Source organism: Galeopterus variegatus, unplaced genomic scaffold (assembly GCF_000696425.1).
Source record: "Galeopterus variegatus unplaced genomic scaffold, G_variegatus-3.0.2 Scaffold1652, whole genome shotgun sequence".
NCBI lineage: Eukaryota > Metazoa > Chordata > Mammalia > Dermoptera > Cynocephalidae > Galeopterus > Galeopterus variegatus.
The window spans coordinates 133,674-157,756 of record NW_007727763.1 but is presented as its reverse complement, the minus strand read 5'-3'; the positions used below and the strand labels follow the sequence as shown (position 1 = coordinate 157,756).

The following is a 24,083-nucleotide window of genomic DNA, read 5'->3' as shown; positions in this document are numbered from 1 at the left end:
ATATTGACACCTTTTATGTTGATAGAAGATTAAAAGATTATCCTAGAGAATAAATTGCTTATATCTAGTGAACTAAAAAAATTTCTAAATGTAAAAAATACTTCGAAAATTTGAAGGTAAAGACAAATACTTGTTTTTAAATTAAAAATTGGGATTTATAATACAAATGAATTCTTGTGAAATAAACTTTTTTGGTTACAAAGTAGAATAAGAATATGGGACTCTTTCATGTTGATTATGTTAAAACGACATCTGGATAGGATGATTAGGTAACAAAAAGAAGGTAAGTATAGTCAGAAGAATGTAAAACCAAAGGTACTGAGGATAATATAATTTCATTTCCTGACCAGTAAAACTTTGAGGGGTTATAAGAATGAGTAAAGTGTAAAGGACATGACTGTTCATCTTAATCCAGACATACTGTATTTTGATTATTATTTCTATGCTCTAGTTTATGTATGCTTTCAATTTTTCAGAGTAGGGTTTCTAAGAATGATATGCTAATAGGTACAAATAAACTCATTTAAATGTTCCATCCTTCACTGAATTTTGTCAACAGCTATGTCTCCATTCACTGATATATTTAAAAGTAGGGCATTATTAGTGGGAAAATAAGTTAGTGGGAGAAGACATTACTGAGTATCAATAACCTTCTCCCTACTGAATTTTATGTAGAATTATCCACTATATTTTTCCTTTCTCAAACTGTTTATTGGGGATATAACTCCTGGTTCTTTAAAAAGTACTGAAACGCTATAGTTCAAAGAGGAAATAGACCTGCTGAATTATAATATGAAAAATCAAAGCACGATGTACAAAAGGAAAAATAACCTCCTTACCTTATGATTTGACAGAAAGCAAGTTAAGCTAAACAGCATTTTATTCAAATGAGATAACATTTCACTCTTTAAAAATTATGTTCTTCCAGCACACCATTAATAAGCAAAGTGCAGAGAACAATTCAACTAAACAATTTTCAGAGCTCCTTTGTGCTAATATCTTCAGCTGTGATCAATATAACCATATGCATTATGCTGAATTATGCATTTCAGCTAAAGATAGAAAGGAACTTTCAAAAGCAAGCCCTTAAACACATGCAGTTAATTTAAGCATTAACCAAATGCAAACTGCATTTACATATCCTTCCCCCACATATTCACACAATCTGAAACTAATTTGTACCTTGAATAAAGAGGTGAGTATTCTCTAAAAATAATTTGCCAGTTAGATGAATGACTACAAGAGACCAGGGAAACATCTTCTGGCAAAGAACACTTGATACATGAAAAGGTAAATGTGTGAAGAGACTTCAAAGTAAAATTAAACAATTTCAAAATCTGTAATATAATAAAGAACGTTCTAAATGTTAAAAGATTACCTTAAATAGACAATTTCAATATTTTGTTTATCATTCTCCTGGTAAAGATGGCTAAAAGATATAATATTTTTCTTATAACCTATTGTAACATTTTTACAAAGAGACAAAAAAATAAATCCTTAGACTTGTAAATTTGAGGTATTCAACAAAAATAACTGGAAAATAACACTTGCATTAAAAATAAAGATTCAGTTCTAGCAATTTTTCTTTAGAGAATAATTGGATAAATATGTAAAGATTTGTGTAGAAAAATGTTGTTTATGATACTTAAAAAAAACAAAGCTACTTAAATATTCATCAGTAGAGGACTGTTAAATAATCTATGGTGCATCCACACACTTGAAACTATAACAGCCATTATAAATGATGATGATGTAGATTTATATTTAAACCTAAGGAATGATTTCTCAATATAGTAAATTTAAAAGCACATTACAAAACTTTATCTATACATATAGAAACAACTCTGAGAGGATACATGTTAAATACGAGCAATGATTATCTAGAGGGTTGTGGGATTTACTGATTTTAAAAATTTTTTGGTTACTGGACCCCCCCCCCCACAGTGTACATGAATTATTTTTATTATTCAAAAAAAATCCCCCAAAGATATAATAACCAGTAAATAAGATGAGGAATAAAATAGATGAATTAAAATAACTTAGCAATCACAATACTTAATAAGACTACTCAGAATTAATTCAACAACAATAAGCAGGTTTAAAAAAAACTCTAACATAGTACCCCCTTAAGAAGAGTTTCTTTAGGGCTGGCCCGGTGGCGCACTGGATAAGTGCGCCGCTTGGGAAGCGCGGCGGCGCTCCCGCCCGAGGGTTCGGATCCCACATACAGACCGGTTCCCGCTCACTGGCTGAGTGAGGCGCGGGGGCAGCGCCGAGGGTTGTGATCCCATTGCCGGTCCCCGGTCCGGTGCGGGGGCAACACTGAGGGTTGCGATCCGTTGCCGGACACGAAAAAAGACAAAAGACAAAAAAAAAAAAAAAAAAAAAAAAAAAAAAAAAAAAAGAAGAGTTTCTTTACAGAGACCAGAACAGATGTCTAAAAGATATCAGTTTTGGAATTCTTGGTATCTAAAGAGATACAGAAAGCACAGAGATAAAAAAGCTTTATTTAATTTCCCTTTCCTTTTTTTTTTTCCTTTTTGTCTTTTTTCGTGTCCGGCAACGGATCGCAACCTTCAGTGTCGCGCCCATACCGGACCGGGACCGGCAATGGGATCACAACCCTCGGTGTTGCTCCCACACCTCGCTCAGCCAGTGAGCGGGAACCGGTCTGTATGTGGGATCCGAACCCTCGGCGGGAGTGCCACCGCGTTCCCAAGTGGCGCACTGTAGCAGTGCACCACCGGGCCGGCCCAAATTTCCCTTTCCTTTAACAATGAGCAATTTATCCACTTTTGGAAAAAAGAGAGTATATAGAGCATTTCCATCTCCTTTCAGTGAGTAACAATTTATTGAGCAACTACTAAGACAAAGCACTCTGTTAGGTATTTGATACTGCACATTAAAATCAGGAACTATGTATTTTTTCATATAAAAGCTTTTAAATATCCACCACCAGGTCAGGACCCATATCACCATGTTATTACACTCACAATATTCTAGAGAAAAATTTATAATCTATCAGCAAATGTAATCACTTGGTGAATAAATATTACACTAGTGTGTTTTATTGAAATTAAGACTCCACTGATTGTAAGATGTGTTCTGATTTCACACTTGTTAAAATATGAAAAAAATGTGATACCACAATTTTAAAATGCTATCATTTGTAAGATGGATCCCAATTTTAGAGACATTAAAACATAAAAAAAAAAAATGCACTAAAAAACAAAAATTTTTTTAGAGTCTGTTGCAAGTGAACTGCAAATATTCAGAAAGAGCAACCTTATTATCACATTACTTGGTTTATGTAGTGAATGAGCAAACAGATACAACCCCTGAAACAAATAATTCACTTCACTCATTGTACATTTGTGTGTATATGTACGAGTGTGTAATACAGTATTTCAGACATCTTCTTTATAATTATTTTACTTCTATGAGATAAGAAGGGTGAGATCTGTGACTTATAACATGAAACTTCTAATTATTATTTTAGCAGGGACAATTAAAAATCTCATTATCAGAGAGATCTTCTCTGTTCAACCTATCAAAAACAACAGGCAACTACTTCTGCCACTCCTCTGTCATCTTACGCTGCTTTGTTTTTTCCCACTGCATTTGCCACCACCTGATCTAGTGCATATTTATTAAACTATTGTCAGTTTCTCCCTATTAATTTTTCATGAGGGTGAGGCCTTTGGTTTATTGATTGCTGTATCCCCAGTACACAGAACAGTGCCTAGCACATACTGGTGCTCAATAAACACTTGTTAACTCAAATAAAGAAAGGCTGAGAATTTAGGAAAATTAAACAAATTAAAGACAACCTGAATAAGGACAACTCTGAGTAAACATAATTCCTTTGCCATATATGGTAGGCTGAGTAAGTGAAATTTTAGTCAATAAATTCATGAAAGTGCATGGCTGTTAATACAGGCTGTGTCCCCAATACATAGCAAGGTGGCTGGTAAACAGTAGGTACCACAATTAGTACTGATTGATTCAATGAATAAACATCAGATGTCTAAAATGAGTAAGTCAGTAGTTATTTTACATGTACCTCTTTCAGTTTTTAATCTGTCAAGGATTTCACTTTTGTCTGTTAGATCAGATTTTAAGGCAGTCTCAAGCTGAGCAATCTGTACTTTCAGCTGCTGTTCCTTTAACTTCCATTGCTCTTCATGGGCAGCACTGAAGGCACTGCAAAACACACATGACATGCAAGGAAAGCTTGGAAATCTGCTTCAATCGAAAATAATAAAGAGAAAAGCTTTTAGTGGCACAGAGACCACTGTCATCATGTCTTAGGAATTAAGTAAACATATGCTGGTCTGCTGCTGTTGAAACCAAGGCGCCTTTCTCAGGCTGCGGTTAGGGAACATGAAAGAGTTTGTGGGATGAGCAAAGGAACTGGCCTTAATTTAGAGCTCTAAAGTCAGAAAAGTTGGCAGCGTGTAGCTTTTGTGGGACTAGTAAAGGAATTCAGATACTGTACATACTCCAGAGGAATCCACAATTCTAAACCTCAGCAGTTGACATCGTACAAAACTATTCTTTCCCGCTTACAAATCCACTTAATGCAGAGAAAATGGACTTTCCACCTGATCTTTAATTCTGTGAAACTTTTAAAGAGTCTGTGATAATAACATATTCACAAACTACTGGCCACAAAATGATAGTACATCGAACCACAAGACAATAATTCTGATATTAAGAAGTAGTGATAATACAGTTTTTGTCCTAAAAAACAATTTTACTTGTAACACATGATTAGGATGAAAACCAATGCTCTGTGCCTGATAAGGACAAAGATAGAATCATTATTTCTCAATAAAAGTGTAGCAGTTTAAATTACGGTTAAAATCTGCTAATGATCAAGACCCAGCATAACAGAGGAAAGAAGCAGTTAAAAAATAACTAAGTGGGGGCCGGCCTGGTGGTGCACTGCTACAGTGCGCCGCTTGGGAGTGCGGCAGCGCTCCCGCCGAGGGTTCGGATCCCACATACAGATCGGTTCCCGCTCACTGGCTGAGCGAGGTGCGGGCGCAGCACCGAAGGTTGCGATCCCGTTGCCGGTCCCGGTCCGGTATGGGCGCGACACTGAGGGTTGCGATCCGTTGCCGGACACGAAAAAAGACAAAAAAAAAAAAATAATAACTAAGTGGTACACCAAAGGTATACAATAAACATTTGTTCATGCCAGTGGTTTCTAACTGCTAGACTATGCACTTTGCTAGACCTGCTGCACTAAGGGCACATAGGGAAATTTAAAAATGAATTTCCCAGGGCCCAGGAATTCATATTTGTATAAAGCTCCCCAGGTGATAGCCAGGTTTTAGAAAAACTGATCTTGATCTGTATTTCAGCAGAAAACCATTATCTGTGAAGCTTGATGTGACTGAATAATCATCAGCAGCTTTGACCCTTCTACTTATTTTAAGCCTAGTAAATGAAACAAGAATTTATAAAACCTGGTTTTATACTGATAACGAAGTAAATGGAAAAGAAACTTATTATTGAAAATTGCCCTTAATGTTGCTCCCAACTAGTCTTGAGGTTTTATTCCAAAAAAGATACTTTTCTGGGAGGCACAGCTTTCAAAAGGACAAAATTGTGTATTCATTTCACATTTTGAATATTTTTATTGCATTTAAAAGAACATGACCTTGAAAATAAACAGAAATCTGGAAGCTCCTCTAAATATGACATCTGTTTCTTCTATCAATGTTCTCATTTCACATATGGAACCTTAAAAAGTACACTGATCTGATATACCAATATTTTAGGTTTAGTTTTATCAAAGGTACAATTAACCTAAATTTAAATGAAATTCAAATAAAATATGTATTTTAAATACTAAGCTAAATAATATTTCCTTAATGTTCATTTTTTTTTTTTGTCCTTTTTGAGACTGGCCGCACCGCGCTCAGCCAGTGAGCGCACTGGCCATCCCTATATAGCATCTGAACCCGTGGCAGGAGCGACGCTGCGCTCCCAGCGCCGCACTCTCCCGAGTGCACCACGGGCTCGGCCCTATATATGCTCATTTTTTAATAAAGAACAAATATAATTTCTGTGTCTGCCCAAATTATATATACCAAACACACATACATATATGCATGAATGTGGGTACATATAGGTATATATGTGTGTGTGTATGTGTGTGTCTTGTATTATTCAAAACATACCACCTGGAAAAAAAATTAGCATGATGAAATAGGCACAACTATACATTATATCAGATGCCAAAAATTAGAAACAGTAGTGTTCCAATAGCATTAGTACCAGCAAAAAGATCACCAACAGCTAATCTGGCAGAAACATCAGAAGCTGTACGTGTTTAAATTAAGAACAATTTAGCAGCCTGGTTTTTCCAAACCCACAAAATACTAGTGTAAATCAGCATAAGTCAATCTGAATTTAGTCTACTGCTATCTTTCCTCTAAATTTAGGATAACATTCCACTGGAGTTTCATGAGGAATTCCTTTTGAATTTACTGTATTCCTCTGTGCTTGGAGCCATCTGTGTAACTATAAATGGTGAACCACATCTGGCTCCATTTTCTTTGAAAGGGCTGTGTACATGATTAAATCTGCATATGAAAACAGTCTTTGAGAACCTTTTATTCATGAAAATGGTTTTGTATATTGCCTATAGTGACAACTGAGGGGGGATCATAAAATGTCAGTTTGCAGTGAAATGTCCATTGGTGCCTGTGGTCACTGGCATGTCCACTGGCAGCCATGGGTCTGCATAGTGTAAATACACACCCTTGATCAAAAACATGATAGGATAGAAATAAAAGCCAAAGAATTCATCTCCACCCTAAGGTCTTTTTATTTCTGACACAATTAATTCCATTTAGTCCAATGTTCAAGGGCATCCTAACTTGAGAAAGAAAAGAATAAACTCTAAACCATTAATAAAGAAATCCAAAGGTACTTTAGTTAGGGCCTAATGAAAATTAAATACATATATACATCAAGATATTTCATTTATTGGAGGAAAATGTACTTAAGAGTTTGATTTCTGGGAAGCACAAAATGCTCATATTTGATCACATGAACTTTCAAGATTCTTAGAAGATTGCAGGAGACAAGAGCTCATTTTACAGAAACGGAGCACCAAGAGTCTATGGGTGGTCACCAAAACTCTTTTAAATTTTGTATGTCAGATAACTATCATGTTGCAAACATTTGATCCACCCAATGCTTAAAAGGGTTAATATTTTCAAAAAACAAAAACAAACATTGAAAAAATAGGCATTAGATTAGTGTCTCTCAAGGAGTTAATATCTTAAAATCACCTTTAACAGATTCTCTGAGCCCAGCCTCCATTGACTGAACCCGAATAAGACGGTGGCGGTGGGAGAGGGGAGTGAATACGTGGGGAGGCTCTGAAGGGGCAGTGAAACCTACATTTTAATAAGGTTTCCAGGTTATTTGTATACATTATAGTTGAATGAAGTACCACTGCATTCATCAGTTACATGGCCCCCAAACGAAAATGGAACACAGCTTTTACTATAGTATAATTTCTCTCTGACCAAATAGAAATATTTAATTATAAAAAAATTATTTTGAACTTTTAAGTTGAACATTTCTTAAAGTTATACTTATTTCTTGGCATTGTATCAAAAATGCTTTAGCATATTAAAAAAGGCTTAACCAAATACTAACATGAGGATTTTATTTTACCAGATGATTCCCTAATATGTCACATGTCAAGTAATAAACACATTCAAAATTTTATTTGAAAAAGGAAGATGAGAATGCAATCTGCAAGCAATATTTTTCCCCTGAAATGTAGCCAATTTTGAATAACAAACAAATGCTCTCCTTTTTAAGACATGTATCATTATGACTAACCAAACAGGGAGTATATGTAGTTTTTGATGAACATTAGTTGTTGGCAACAATGAACAGCAGTGCCATGAAACAAAAGAGCTGTAAAGAATCTTAGGGACGATGATGACGATTTTGTAAAGTTTCTCCAACTACACTTCTGAAAAAATATATTTAAATAACTGTATTGGAGTATTTTGTAGTTCTGTTTACTATTATGTGTGCTTGCTGGGTTTTTGTGCTTAAGTGACATTAATTTTCTTTTGACATTAAATGTTTAGACACTCATTACACACATTTACTTCTATATACCTCACATAAAATTCAAGCATAAGTGGCATAATGAAGTCTGTCTTTAGTGACAGGAAAAAATGTAGTTCAAGCACAAAATATTCTTAAAAAACCTTTAAAGTCAGATTTATACTATTGGATCATCTTCTAATATGGAAAGATAAAGTTTTATGCTGATAAAGTAAATATGAGAAAAACATGTATTTCTCAAAACTCCATTTATGCATTATTCCCAGCTAAGTTTGATTTTTTTTTTATTCCAAGAAAGTATATTCAGCAAGTTCTCAAATTGAGAAGTAGAATTGCCAAACGGCACTTATTTTTTTGTACTTAGACCATGTTAAATTATTTGAAAATGCAAGATGTTGAAGATAAATATAAATCAGTAAAAATTTCTGAATGATGACAGTTCCACTATTCCATGAATGTTTCCCTTTCACATATATAATTTTCCAATGCAATTAAAATCAGAGAGATAGTGAAGCATAGGGAGAAAAATTCAAGTTTTGAAGTCAAAAGATTTGGATTTTAGTCCTATACTGGAGTCTCAGCAGTGCCGTGTGACTGCACAAGTCTCTTAATTTTCCCAGAGTCTCAATTCCCTCATTTATAAAATATGGGGATAACATCATCTTCCCTGCCATAATATGGTGTTGTACAATCTGTATACTGACATTTAAATTTTCAAACACATAATTTCTAAATACTTAGATATATGTCAATATAAACCCATGTATTAGTCTATGGAGATGGAAATATAAAACTGGGACATAATAAATACTTTAGGTAAAATTAATCTGGGCTGATGAGAAAGGGACCAAAATAAAAACACTGGAGCTAAATGATCTGGAAGGACGTACAAGGCAAATTCCACGTAAGGATTTTTAGCCAGTCCACCTTTACTGAGGGGTCATGAATATTATTTTAACTGGTGTCTGAACCTGCCATTGGTAGCCCTTAATATAATGAGCCACTGTACAAAGACAGTCCACACTAGTAGGTAAACAACATGGATGATACAAACCATTGGAATAATGGCTGACATTAATTTAGGTAACCTCTAAGTAAACCAAAATAAAAGCCTATCCCCACACTCTTTAGTTATGATTTGTTTAATTTATAAAGTGTAAATTTAATTTGCAAAACATAAAACATACAGTTAAAAATTTAGATGTATTTATAGCTCAAATGGCTATTTTCTGAGTTTTCAATGATATGATCAATAGAAGCAACTACTGAATATTGGCTATAACATATATATTTAACTATATATTAAATTTGGTTTTGTGTAAACCTGTATTTATCATTTATCAGTGTCAAACACTGAAAACACTTAAAAAAATCACACACACACACAGATCTGTATCATTTAACCAAACTTAGCTGTGGAGTAGAATTTTGTTTCTAACATTACCAGAAGGGGTTAATTTCTAAAATACTGTAATTACAAAACAGATTAAGAAACAAAATTGAAGCAGCCCTTTAAAATTCATTGTGAGATAAAGCTGCTGTGTTTCTCTTTATTAAGGAACAGAGACAATTATAGTGAATACCTTTGCTTTCCCCTAACAGAATCAGTCTTAACTAGTATTCTGGGGAGCCCATAAGAGAGGGGCTCAATATAAGTTCTTGAACAGGAGGGTTCAAATACAAGCTCTATTACTTCATACTTCCTAAAGTTATTTAATTCTGTTTTATCTTCTTTGTATGCAATATGTGCATTTACAATATCCACATTTCAAGGTGTTGTGAAGAATTTATAACAATGAATGTAGAGTATTGAGTACAGTGTCTGCTAGCCTATAGCTTGTGTTCAATAAATGATGGAAATTGCTACTGGCAATCAAGTGATATGCTTTTCTTAGTAGTGATACACTACTGCTCAGGTTAAAAAACATGTTATCACTACCTAAACGAAGTTTATTTTCTTTTATAGTATGCATATTTCTTGCTATCACTTATTGCTGATTCTTTAATCAATATTAGATCTGACAACAAATGCTTTGATATAAAAGAGCTTAAACAAGAGAATGAAAGTACACATAGAATAATGATTTACCTGTTATAAAGTTTTTCATAGTTTTCCTTTAAAAGTTCCCGTTCCTTTTCTAAGTCATTAATTCTATCCTGTAGCTAAAATAAGAAGAAAATTACACATTAAGTGATTATTGTATAAAACTACATGGAGGTTAAAAAAAAAAATGAGTGGAGGCTAACATGTTTCAGTCTTGATTTCTAAATTGTAGCTGCTAACTAGACCACTAACACTGTCTGCATTTAATTCAGCATTGATTTTTCCAAAGTTGTTAAATAAACATGAAATTAATATTCTTGTTTTAATTTGGTAGAAACATATGCACTGCTACATGTGCCAGAACTCAATAAAGAATGTGTTAAGAGCTTGCTGTTAATTCCTGGGAAACATAATATTTTTTACTTTCCACCAGGATGAATTCCATCATTATATTCAATTTGTATTAATTTCCAATTTGCCTGTAAAAAGAATAAACGAATTAACTTATGTTTAGGTTCATGGTTGAAACAAATTGTGTCAGTCTCTACTCTGAAGATACAATCGCTCACGTTACCTGGAATTTACAAACAGCCACTAGCATATTGTATGAATAAATGAATAAATAAAATTATATACCTTGTTTTATCCCAATGAATAATATTTTCAGAAATAAATGGACTAATGATTACATCTGTATGACTAAAAGGTAGATTTCTACACTCTAGTATTTAAGTTTTATTCATAAGTATATTTTGTAGTCAAAATTTTTTCCAATGGATCAGAGTACTCTTAAAATTCATCTCCATCTTCAAAATTCTCTTTTGATGCTAGTAAGAGACAGTAAAAGGTTCTCCCAAGATCAGAACAGAATATGAGCATCTTATTTCACTTTCATTCTCCTCAGAAACAAATTTAACAAACTACAGAAAAAGATTGTGCTAGTTGGGAGGCATGAGTAGCAACAATAATAGGAAGATGAATTTTCAAACAACTTCCTAGAAAAAAAATTAGATAATTTCACAAAATTGCTGATATTGTAGAACATCCATATCGTCAGGAATTGATATGTTCCTTTAATTTTGTTTTGGTATCTCAAATGCCTAGTGAGCTCTTATAATTGAGAAAGTTAAGTTCCATAGGTAATTTGGTAGCAGTTTCAAATGTTATATTTTCTTTTTACTCAAAGATCTTTAATCCTTTAGGTAAACAGTGGATCACACCACACTTGCAAGTATTGTTAAGCAATGGTTAGCCATTCGTAGGTTATATTAACTACTGTATTTTACTGTGCTCAAAACACCATATATGTAGCTTAGAATTTTAAAATAAACACAATATTTGAAATGTCTCTATTTTACTTTTTCAGAGGAGTTACAGAGAAGTTTTAAAGCAACAGATGGCTAAACTCTTTGGGAGCTTACCTCTTCTATTCTTCTTTCAGAAAATCTCATGGAATGCAATTGTTTCTCAAGACTGCAGCATTTTAAACGCTGCTCTTTAAGTTGCCTATTTAGCTCATCTCCATTTGCCATCAAGGCATCGTGGCTGATCCTAAGAGCTTTTTGCTTCTAAAAACCAAAAATAAAATCTTTAAACATTATTTTTTAGATTATGCTCCAAATAAATGCTTACAATTCAATAAATGAATTTACTCCCGAAATGCACATTTTACAGCTTGTTCTTCACATCAGAAACGATGCAGATGTGCTACTTATCCACAGGAGACACTCTAACCTAAATGTGAGATGAGGAAGAAAATATAGGGTTATCTTCGCACAGAGTCCCATAATGCAAAGTGTTTTTGTCCCTTATTTTATTTCCTCCTAGTTTTTGACTTGTTGATAGTGACCAGTAAGTAAATCAGTTTGGCAATTAATTTTTTTTTTTTTTTGCTGTGGTTACAGTGGTTGGGCATACTGTCTAAAAATGCTGCAGCATGGGTCAAAAATGCTGACCACAGATATTCGAACTGAAAGGATTTGCCACCACACTATATAAACCGCCTTGGATGGTTAGCTTTTAATTATATTAAAGTTAAAATTTTTAGTCCAGTAAAATAGTTATAAACCCTTAATTTAAATAAAAATGGTCTATTTATAAACATGCTTTAAATTCAATTTTATATACTTCGATGTCACATATGTCTTTTATAAACAAAAAAGGTTACTACATTAAAGTCTTTACATAGAGACCATATGACCATAACACGTAATGCCTCACCTGCTAATTAGAGTCACTTTAGTGCTACTGAAGATTTTCTTCACTCATTTAAAAAAACATGGCTATTGAGCTACTTCAGGTCAATTTTCATTAATTTCGTATTATTACAGAACACCTTCTATAGCCAAATTCATCTGGGCTTCCCACTTCTTTCAGGCTATTAGCGTTAACCTCTCAAATCTTTACCCTTTGTCAATTCTCGAAAGAGGAAACTACCATAGTAGATACTTGTAATCGTTGGTATTTAAACAAATACTTGGGGTCGCTGTTAAATGGAAATCAAAATAGTTACAGTGATAAGAGAATCTAAAATCATTTTTCAATTCCTTTCTTAATTCCTCATTTTAGAAACAGCTTTCAACTACATGTAATTTTAATTTCCCTTTTCTATTTATCTGCAGATAATAACATCATTCCCACTCTAATCAGTTTCTTCTCTTTTACAAACTCTCACATAACTATGGAAGGTAGTTATTACTTTGCATTTAAAGAGGTTCCTGCAGGATGAAAATACTACCCAGAGTATGGTTGAAAATATTTAACTATATAATTCAATAGTGAATTTAGTCTTCAGATGACCCTATGCTATGCATCAATTTACTGCTTTCCTTGTCTCAGTACATCAAAGAAAGTACTGCTTAATATAAATTCTGCTCATCTGGAATGTTTTGGAGTTCATTAATTCCAGAACCTATGTTAATTATGCATTGCCAATAAATAGGAGCCCTCTGATGGCCCATTCCTATGGGGACACAGTCCTTGTTAAAATACGGGGATGAAGAATCCCAGGTATTGTCAACCTGAATTGTTAAAGTTTAAAATAAGTACACTGGCAGTTGACATTACGGGTACTCAAATATTTTCTGATAATGGCAGTGATCAAAAAAAAGAAAATCCACATGATAGAAAGATTTAACAGAACATGACTCTGACCTATTCCTAACTTTGGTCTACCTTTGACATTTTATAAATGCTTAGAATTGAAGATATATGCAAATACAGCAAAACCTATGGGCTCATGTGAAACATTATGTGCCCACAATGAATTCAGACAAAGGAATTTTAAAATGACATAAATCTTGGCATAAGATGATTCATGAAAAAATTGTTTAGTATTTTAAGATGACACAGATATTTATAAAAAGTCCAAGCAGTCAATTATTTCTTCAGTAATTAAGTTATAAAGAACAAACAATATATGAAGAGAAATTATACACATTTAAGAATAAAAAAGCAATCGTTAAGAATTACTTTTTAGTGTTATGACTATTTTACTTAATAAAAATATACAACTTGAACACTATTTTTGAATTCTTTGTATCTATGTATCATCATAATAAAATAAATTAACACAATACCTCTTGAAGCTGAATAAATTTTCCTTCCATTACTGAAAGAGCATTGCTTTTCTCCACTAGTTGTTTATGAAGCTTAATCATTTCTACATTGTCCCGAATATTTGACCTTCAAAGTTGTGTTTAAAAGAAGCAGAGACAAAAGTCAAAAATTCAAGTGAAAATAGAAAGAATCTATAGTGTAGTCACAGTTTTTCAATTAATATTACCTAGAAAATATTTACACACTTGCACATCAGTCACTGAGATTTTTAGATTATTATGAATGTAGGACAGATTATTTTAAACCAACCAATAATGCTTCTCAAACTTTTATAAACACACAGACTCTCAGAGTTTGAAGGAAGCCCCCAAACTTGATTACTATGTCACCTCCAAAATGACTGATAATGTGGATTTAAAATCATTTTATAGTGTGCTGAAAGATGGCATGAAAACACATTAGTTTTTAGCACAGCAATGGTTCCACCACCAAAATCTACACTTATTTTAAGGAGAACTATCATGCTATTTTCCCCTAAATGAAAAATACGCAATATAGTCATTCATTTTCCTATCACTCACTCGAAGCAAATGGTATCATAAGATTACCATTTATTGGAGTTTCCTCTTGGAGTTTAAACTTTTCAAAATATTTCCAAAAAAAGTGACTTAGCATTTTATACTAATAAATGCCCAAAGCTGGCATCTAAATATGTTGCAGATGTGCTTTTAGCTGTAAGAGATCATTTGATGTCCACAGGGTATATAGAAACCTTATATGCTGCAATACTATTTTGTATTTTTCCTACTGAGATTAAAGCAAATGTAGAATTTAACAGGAAGATCTTGTTAAAGGTTAATCACAGATCTAAATGAATACCTGTTTCCAAAAGGCATTTATCTTCCTGACAGAAAAAGGTTCCTTAATTTAATATGTTTTACATTCAAAAATATTTTTTAAATTATAAAGCTTGATTTTAGACTTCATTTTTTAAAGAAAAATAAAGGCAAAAATTTTAATTTCAGAATATTATTTCAGTAAAGTAAATGATTTTACTTCCAAAGCTTATCTAGTGTACACATATTGGAAAAATTGTCACAATGCCCTACTGGAACCAGAAAATGGACTACAAAGCTCACACATCTGTAAACCAGCTGAGGACTTGAAATACTTAATTTTCCTCTTTGATATTTGAAAGTTCATTGTATTTTGGCATTGGACAGTTAGTTGTCCTCACACAGAAGATAAACAAGTCCAAGAACCTGGATCTTGCCCAGGATACAGTCTTAACACAATGTTAAAATGATTATATGTCTAAAACATGTTATCTAGTAGTTCAGAGCAAATATTCAACAGTACACTCACTATTATTCCCCTCATTATTAATTCTACTCACTAAAAAAACAAAAACAAAAACTTTCTCTCTATATATCATATAAAAAGAAAAATATATTTTAAATAAAGTTTAAAGAAAATATTCACACTTTACTTCCATATTTAGAAGCCAAAATATAATTTACCTATTTTCCCCAGAATTACTTGGTTTGACCGCTCAACAGTGAGTGACATATATTGAACATGTAAGGACAGAACGTGATTCAAATAATTTAAAATCTTTCTTATATTTTTATCTCTAATATTTTATTTTTGTTTCAAAATATTTTAATATTTTCAAGAAGATTGAGATATAGTTGAATAATACCCATCACTTAATGATAGTAGCAGGCAATTAAATCTCAATAATCCATTCAGCCATATAGGGTCATAGAAATAACAGGCTTTCATTCTGAACTTTCTTTGTAAGGCAAAGGACAGTAGCATATTTCAAAAACTTTCAGTTTAGTTAGTGAATGCTTTCTTGACCATTTCCCTAAACTCCTTGGAGTTTAAACTTTTCAAAATATTGCCAAGAAAAGTGATAGAGCATTTTATACTAATAATGCCCAACAAGTGGGCATAAATACAACATAAGTAGTATTTAGAAAACAGCAATAATAATGTGGTACTTTAAATAAAAAGTCAGTTTGTTATATAGCACACCTATTCTGGGACAATGCAAAACCTACAAGTCTTCAACAATTATTTTTAAGTATCAGTGTTCGGGGCTTTATACATAATAGTTATTATTACAACTGCATATTTTTTGAGGGTAACAATGAGAAGAAAAGGATAACCTGTTAGGCTCAAAGTGTTGGGTCAGTGATATAAAGTATATGAAAGTTAAAATCAGCAATGTGATGAGTGTGGTCTGACCTTTAAGAAGGTGTACAATGAAAATCACCTCACGCTTGACAATCAGCATTTTTATATAGATGAAATATGGTAAGAGAATAAGGGTGGAAGTAAGAGACAAAGAGGAAAGGAGATGTCACAAAAAGATGATGAGAGTGAGAAGGATGTTGGAGGCAAGAAGGAGCTAGAGTCATTGCTAAGTGGCCAGTCCTAGACCTCTATGCATGTCAAGCAAGGTTTCAGGTTGGTCTTCTTTGAAGAACAGACATAGGGCTAACTTTATGAGCAATATTTTAAGTGACTTCCACATAATATTTTTCTACCCTCTTCCACACACTATATGATAGGAACACCAAATATTCAGGATAACGACATTCTAAAATAAAGAACAATGCATGGTAAAAACATTCAGATGAACTGTGACCTTTGTATACCAAGTCATACATGCTGCATTACACATGGTGAAATAATGTGCAAACAGATATCAAGCACACTAATTAAGTACTCTGCAAAAATAAATTTCCCAAATTTTAAACAAGGATTTTGAAAAAACCATGAATGATTAAGTTGGAAATGCAGTTTCTTTTCTTTCTTTTTCTTTTTTTGTTTTACTGACGTATGATTTAGAATTATGATCAAATCTTCTAAAACTCTGAGAACAGTTGTTAGCCTGTCTCTAGATTAAAAACAAACTGAAATAAATTAGATTTTATGTTGAAAAAAGTAATCCAGCTTAACAACCTGTGTGCCAAGTTTCTCTCATATAATTTGAAACAGTCAAGCAATAAACTCTGAAAAAGGAATTTCTAATGGAAGCCTTGAAAACACTTGACTCCAGCTTTGCTACTGGGTGCCATAATAAATCCAGAAACTTAAAACCTCAGATACACTGGAGAAGGAAAAACTTTCAGTGGAGTTGTGTAATGCATAGTCTAAAATGAAAGCTTAAGAAGCAAAAACCTTTACTCCAGTCAAAGTTTCATATACTTCATTTCCCCAGCCCTCAACTCTCCTCTCCCACCCTCTGCCAACATTGCATTCTTTGCTACAGTAAGGATTATGAAAGCTAAAAAAAAAAAGCCTCTTGATTTTTTGAGAATAAAATATTATGATATAATTTTCACACCACTTATAAGAAAAGGCTTTAGAACACAGAAACGAGGCTATGAGATTCTGAGAAGTAGTTAGGTCGAATATGATACAAAATGAAAAGGCTGTTTTTGAGTAGTAGTTTTAGGCTGACTAAATTTGGAGTTAAGGTTGAAAACAAATCTTAGGGTTAAAAATAAAACTCTAGATTTTAAAAGTTTAAACAGTGGCAGACATTCTGTAAGTGTATTGTTGAAAGAAATGTAGGTCATTCATAGCTCTTATTAGGGATATATAGGTAGCAATTACTAGCAAGGGTACCACTTTTGAACAGGACTACAGAAGGCTCCCAGCAAATTCAACGGAATAAACTTCACTAAAATAGCTGAGGAAAGTCTACTTGAAAGAATGGTTTTGCTCAAAACTGCTACTAGAGTTCACAAGTGAAAACACTGTTCCCTGATTTAAGATTACATAAAGGGAAAAATTTGTCTGCATATGTTTATTTGCCTCTGGATCACAACTTTCCTGTGATGTCGGGTCAAACTATAAATCAGATCTCAGTATTTTCTTACTCTCATCACCCACAGGAATGGATGGGACAGTTCTGTTAGGGTCTTTACATGCACATAACCACACTCTTATCAAAGTGGAGAGGCAGTCCCAAAGACTGGATGTGGACAGGAAGAACCCAATTCCTGGCTCATCTTCTTAAATGGATCATTCTTAGGATCAAGTTGAATGGATTCCAACTAGAGATTTACAGTAATAGGAATGGGAATTTGGGGCGTAGAGTCAATATTTAAAAAATCCCAATGAAAAATGTAGATTTACTGGGAATTAAGTTTCAGAAGTGAGCTAGAGGTTTTGTATTATTTTAATTTTTTTATGAATTATGGCAATCCAGTGCTATAACATAGGTAATTTCACAATTACCAAAATGAATGATTGGCATGGTATCAGTTTCTGATGAATACAAAATTTAAAAATTGATTAAACTAATAAATACAGCTGATTTAGTAGGCAAAATCTCTCATAAACGCAAGGTCCCTAGGGAGAATATAACTGTTGTTTAAAACGTAGGGAACCATTTACTCATTTCAATCTATTCATTTTACAGTTCATGTAGCTAACTGAGGCTCAGAGAAATAATTTGGCCAGTCCTTAAGTGATGGAGCCAACACTCAAATCAAGTTCTAAGAGCTAAATTCTTTCCACTTTTCTAAATTGCTTTCTTCCTCTAAGACGTCCTAAGTTTTAACTTTCCCTCTACTATCATGTAAGGGAAAGTTATTATTAATTGTGACATTATTAATTAGTTATTATTAATTGTGACATTTTCTGTGTTTTATATAAAGTGCTGGGCAAATATGTCAAGCTATTACAGAAAAACCCTAGATAATATTAATAATAAAAAACACAGGTATAAAAAAATTAGAATGGCATTTGAGCGCAACAATTTTCATTGGGCAAATTCTAGGCTATTCAAAACCAGAATAAGAACTTGGTGAATATATTTTTAAAAAATGACAGATCACCTCCCTGAGTAACAATGTATGTATGGCCATCCCTGGTCTCAGTTAACCTTCTGTCAGAGAACCAGATGTGCCCTCTGAACTAAGGGGCTGTACAAATAGGCAAATCCAAATTGAGGGGCATTCTGCAAAAAACTGTCAGTAGGCTGGAAAAGTGGGGGAACCACTCTAGAACAAAGGAAACCTTAAAGACATGACAACTAAATTTAATACATGATCCTTGATTGGAGCCTAGATCAGATCAAACCAAACCAAACCAAACCAAACCAGGTATTAAAAAAACCCCTCAGCTATAAAAGACATTATTGGGACAATTGGGGAAATCTGGATATAGACTGTGTATTAGGTGATGCTACTGTTATCATTCATTGTTAAATGTCCTGAATATGATGGCTGTACTGTACTCTCAAATGGGAGAAGGAAGGAGGAAGAAAGTGAGAGATGGTGGGGGGTGAGGAGGGAGAGAGGGAGGGAGGGAGGGAGAGAGGGAGAAGAGAGGCAGAGGACAGGACAAGACAGGAGAGAACAGAGGGAGAAAGAAGGGCTTGTGCACAAATATGCAGAATGCAGAAACAGGCTTGTTGTACCATTCACAAATATGCTAAGGGGTGAAAGGTATGGGAGTATTTACCCTACTATTCTTTCCACTTTACTGTAGGTCTGCAATTTTTCAAAATGAATAGTTGGGGAAGAACATGAGAGTGCTAGGCATGAAATCCTGCATCTGTGCTGAGGGGAAAGAGTGAGCCCCTAAAGCCAAGTTGTTTCTTATAACACATGGCTGCAAAAGGCCTCTCTGTTGTAAGATATGACAAACCACTGTCTGCCAAAGGGAAGAGGGCAAGTCAGAGTGTCTGAAATATTTATGGGTTAAATTTCCTCCATTGGGACATTACAGCTCTTACGTGGTTTTTAATTAAGAAGGTAAACGTCAAAACATTTAGTTAAAAAAACACTTAGTACAAACTACTTACACATTTGGTAAGAGTATAAATATTTTTGGAGTTGAAAAAGTCAATAAAAAGTAAAATTATTCTGATTTTAATGTTCGCGTACATGTGTTCACTGGTTACTGCTTTGCATTCAATTTAAGACGGCCTTTTTAATAAGCAGAAAATGTACATTTTTATATTGTTTAAATTTTAATGTGGATTTTTGTTCAAAACAACACAGACATTCAGGCTACTTGTAAATGATACAAGATTTTTTGCTAATGAGGCATTATGTAGAACATATGCAAAAATCACAACTCAGTCTTCCAAAATAGACCACAACAACAGGAAAAAACATGATTTTAATAAAAAAGAGCAGTACTGGGCTTTTACTTCAAAGCAATTAAGGGCTTTGGATAACCAAAAGTTTATGTCGAGCTGATGCCAAACCAAACTGGTCTATTAAACACATACTATGAAGAGTTTTTGTAATATTCTATGAAAAGGCTCTTTGCCATAAATATCAAGTACTGCCACTCTGAAGATTATGACTACGTTAGGCTCATGTCTGAGAACAGGAGTCCAACACTGAGATCAGACTTCTAGAATTTCAAATCTGAAATAATGTATCCGTGAAAGAGAAGTTTAAATATGTTTTCCATTTTGTGATTTTTCTCTACAGTAAATTATACCAAGTTTTATATTCTCCCCAACATTTTTTTCAACAGTTTTCCATTAGTCTAAAAAAAAAATTGCTGTTACACATAAAATTTTGAGCTATGTGTAAACATGTTTTTTAAAAAAGCCTTGAAGAGCCTTAGTTTAAGTTATTTCTTCAGTTTTCAACAACTGTATTTCAAGAAACAATATGTAATCACTACAGATATCCTTCCTTCTAAGCAAATAACATGCAAATTTTTAATTTTATAAAATCAGTGAGGTAGTGATCAGTGGCAATTTAAATAAATCAGTGATTTATTTCTTTTGCCTCTGCAGTAAAAGTTCCTTTGCATGTAATACTCATTGGGTCGCTGCTTCTAATTCCTGACGTGACAAAAAATAGAGTGCTATACAGTGAATAATACAGCCCCCTGAAGAGGGCCTTAACTCTTCTGTGTGTACATGCTGGTGTCTTTTGCTGGCAAAATGTATAGTAGAAAAGAACAAGAGTACTTCAAAAAGTTCATGGAAAAAGAGAATGAAAATATATTATTATTATTATTATTTTTGTGTGTGTGTCCGGCAACGGATCGCAACCCTCAGTGTCGTACCCGTACCGTACCGGACCGGGACCGGCAACGGGACCGCAACCCTCGGTGTTACGCCTGCACCTCGCTCAGCCAGTGAGCGGGAACCGGTCTGTATGTGGGATCCGAACCCTCGGCGGGAGCGCCGCCACGCTCCCAAGTGGCGCACTGTAGCAGTGCGCCACCGGGCCGGCCCGAGAATGAAAAGATAATACAAATCTTTCCGTGAACTTTTTGAAGCACCCTAATATGTGTCCTTGTCTATCACTCTATTTCTTCTGCTGTTCTAGTCCTAGGATTGAAGGGCTTTTAGATCTCCCTTTCAGTTAATACTGAACATCTAGCTCCTAGATGATCACATCCATTTGGAAAAGGGAATGCCAATGTCCATCTTACTCTGTAGAAACTTGAGAAATATTACAAGAAAAGCAGATTCTGATAACCCTGTACTCATTGGTTGAGTAAAGCTAACAGGAACAGGCTCCAAGCTTGGGCTTGGCCTACATACATTTTTACATTCAGATAATGTCTTAAACGTGTCTGTTGGCAATACACTACTATCATCATATTCAGTGTTGGGGTCTGGTACTTTAGCTCTGTTCCTCACAGGAAGGCTGAGTTTAACTCAGTTCTTCTTCCTAGGGGAACATGGATAACTTCTGGGTATTCAAGCTGGTTTAAAGCCAGGGCTCAAATTATATCCCCTAATTTAAATATAATTCTCAAAAATATTCATGTTTCTTTTGCCCTGCACTTATAAGAGTATATAATGTCACTAGATACATAGAATTTCCTTCTGTAATTTAATTTTACATATAGCTTTTTAGGAATAGAAATTATTAGACATAATACTAATCTTTTAAATCTCTGAAATATAAAGCTTTTAAAACAAGTCTGATATTACACATCTTTTCTTAGCATCTTCATATATTACTATGTAAGGTAAATTTGTTAAAAGAAGATTAAACTCTGAATCTGAAATGAAAAGCTAGAAAATTTTACTTTATTTTTCTAAATAAGAACCTAGCCACATAAACACGATATCACACACATTGCAAAAGGGAAAAACAAGCAGAGCAACTAGGTCTGGTTTAAAAAAAAAATTAGAAATAAAAGAGACATAAGAGATATAACAAGCAACGTGTAGACTTTATTTGGATTCTAATTCAAATAAACAGTGGAAAGATATCTTCAGGGAAGTCTGAATATAATCTGGTTATTAGATGATATCAAGGAATTGCTGTTAATTTTGTTAGGTGTAATAATGGCATGGTGGTTATGTTAAAAAAAATTCCTTATCAGAGTTATATGCTAAAGTATTAGTGGGTGAGATGACATGATATCTGGCTAGGGCTAATTAACTGAAGAAAATAAAGGTGAGGGGATAGATGAAACAAGATTGATAAGATGCTGATAATTGTTAAGGATGAGTGTTGGCTACATGCGGGTTCAATATACTACTCTCTCTACTTTAGTATATGCTTGGTCCAAAAGAGAAAAACAAACAAACAAAAAGAAAAGAGAAAAGCCATAAAGGGAAGAAGATAAATTAAAAAAACGATAAAGTCTTATTGAAAACAAAATGTCAAAGCACAAAACAAGTGAGCAGGTATTAGGAACCAAAAAATAACAAGGGAGGATGAGAAAATATCGTACATTATAGAATGTCAAAAATGGAAAGGCAGCAAGGATACTACTGACAGGTTCCACTGTAATCCGTGACAATCAACAGAATGCAATGGAAACTCTGAATATTAGGAGAGGTAACATATTTTTGGGATCACAGACTGGTACCATATTATAAAATTTTCTACTTTTTAAGGTTGAAAAAAACCTTAAATGAGGCAAGGTATGCCAACAGCTGAGTTCTTGTCACCCATATTTCTCTGGGTAACTACTATCAAATGGTATCAGAACTCCCTGCAGTCTTGGCAAACGGGGCAAACAAACAGAGGATACAAGATGAGAGTGATTTCCACCCATCAGAAGCTGCTTAAAAGCAGAGTACGTTAGGGAAACTATCCTTAGATGAGAGTTGTTGATAACGGTTAGTACGTCTAGAGCAGGCTTATATAAAGAATGCTAAGTAAAAACGTGACTTGTAAAAAGACTTGATAAACTTATCCTTATATGGCACATGATAAAAGTACTTAAACTAATTTTGACCTTATCAAAGTGATATTTCTGTTTTAAGATACCTTTGATCTGTAGCTTGCTGTTCTCGAAGCTGAAGAAGAGATAACTCAATTTCATTTTCTTTTCTCCTCAACTGAGTTTTCAGAATCTCAGCCAAATGCTCTAACTCTTCTATCTGGCCTCTCTGTGACTGGATAACATTTTCTCTGAAATAAAGAGCCTTTATAAGAATTTGTAGTTTGAGGAAAACTGTTCAGTATTTAAGATCAAGGCAAAGAAATTTCTTCTTAATAAAGAGCAAGCAAAAATTTAAAATTTTAGTGTCAATGACTTTGCACATGGTGAAATAGTAGCAGGTTAAATGTGACAATTTGAAAATACATATGGAACAGCTCAAGATATTGCTTTTTACAAGATAATGTCCCAGGCAATGGATTAAACTTTGGTTCAATTCAATTAAGTACTTATTGATCACCTACTACATACTACACAATCTGATCTTCAGATAATTTGTACACCTTTGTTCTTTCATATATGTACATCTGCCTATATCAACCAAATTATCACTTCAGAAGGAGATGGCAGGAAATGCACCAAACACAACTTAGTGGTCTCTGGCACGCGTTCACCTCTATCATGTCTGGAGGCACTCCCGTGTAATGAACCACAGAAAACTGGCATGAACCCTCGCCTTTCAGCTGATTATCAGGTAAGAAGATTATGCTTAGCCTTTTATTTTCTCACAGGCTAATCATTACTGTAACTAATATTTAAAATATTCAAAAGGAAACATTTTAAACCCATATACTCTTAAGCAACTATCTAAAGTATGATATGCTTTGTGTCACGTTTTCTTTCCTCACTCGTACTGTTACATTTTTATGATCCAGGTGAAGGCCTATAGATAAGGTGGAACCATACCTTCATCTGTGTGACTCACCGACACTGAAAGCATGAAACTTTCATTAACTGAAAAAGTAAGCTAAAAGTAGCAGAAGTAACTTTTTTGAAACCATGATATAATGAAGAGTACAATTTTATAAAATCACACGCAAACAAAACCTGAAATCCATGTGTATCTGATAACTCCAAACTTTTAAGCCACTCTCCCGATTCTTTTTTTTATTTTTTAAAACTACAAAAAAAGATAATTGATTCAGTATACAAAAAAAAAAAAAAAAAAAAAAAAAAAAAAACCCCC

The 24,083-nt window shown here is 33.8% G+C and overlaps 1 protein-coding gene across 2 annotated transcripts in view; it reads right to left on the bottom strand.

The window, feature by feature from the left end:
* RPGRIP1L (RPGRIP1-like) overlaps window positions 1–24,083 on the bottom strand; it is a 90,137-nt gene that overhangs the window by 53,804 nt on the left and 12,250 nt on the right. For both annotated transcript variants that reach the window (XM_008578260.1, XM_008578258.1), the window contains exons 6-10: window positions 22,945–23,088; window positions 13,732–13,837; window positions 11,575–11,721; window positions 10,199–10,272; window positions 4,064–4,203 (exon numbers count right to left, since the gene is read on the bottom strand). In XM_008578260.1, the coding sequence (XP_008576482.1) occupies window positions 4,064–4,203; window positions 10,199–10,272; window positions 11,575–11,721; window positions 13,732–13,837; window positions 22,945–23,088 (611 nt within the window). The remainder of the gene's footprint in view (window positions 1–4,063; window positions 4,204–10,198; window positions 10,273–11,574; window positions 11,722–13,731; window positions 13,838–22,944; window positions 23,089–24,083) is intronic.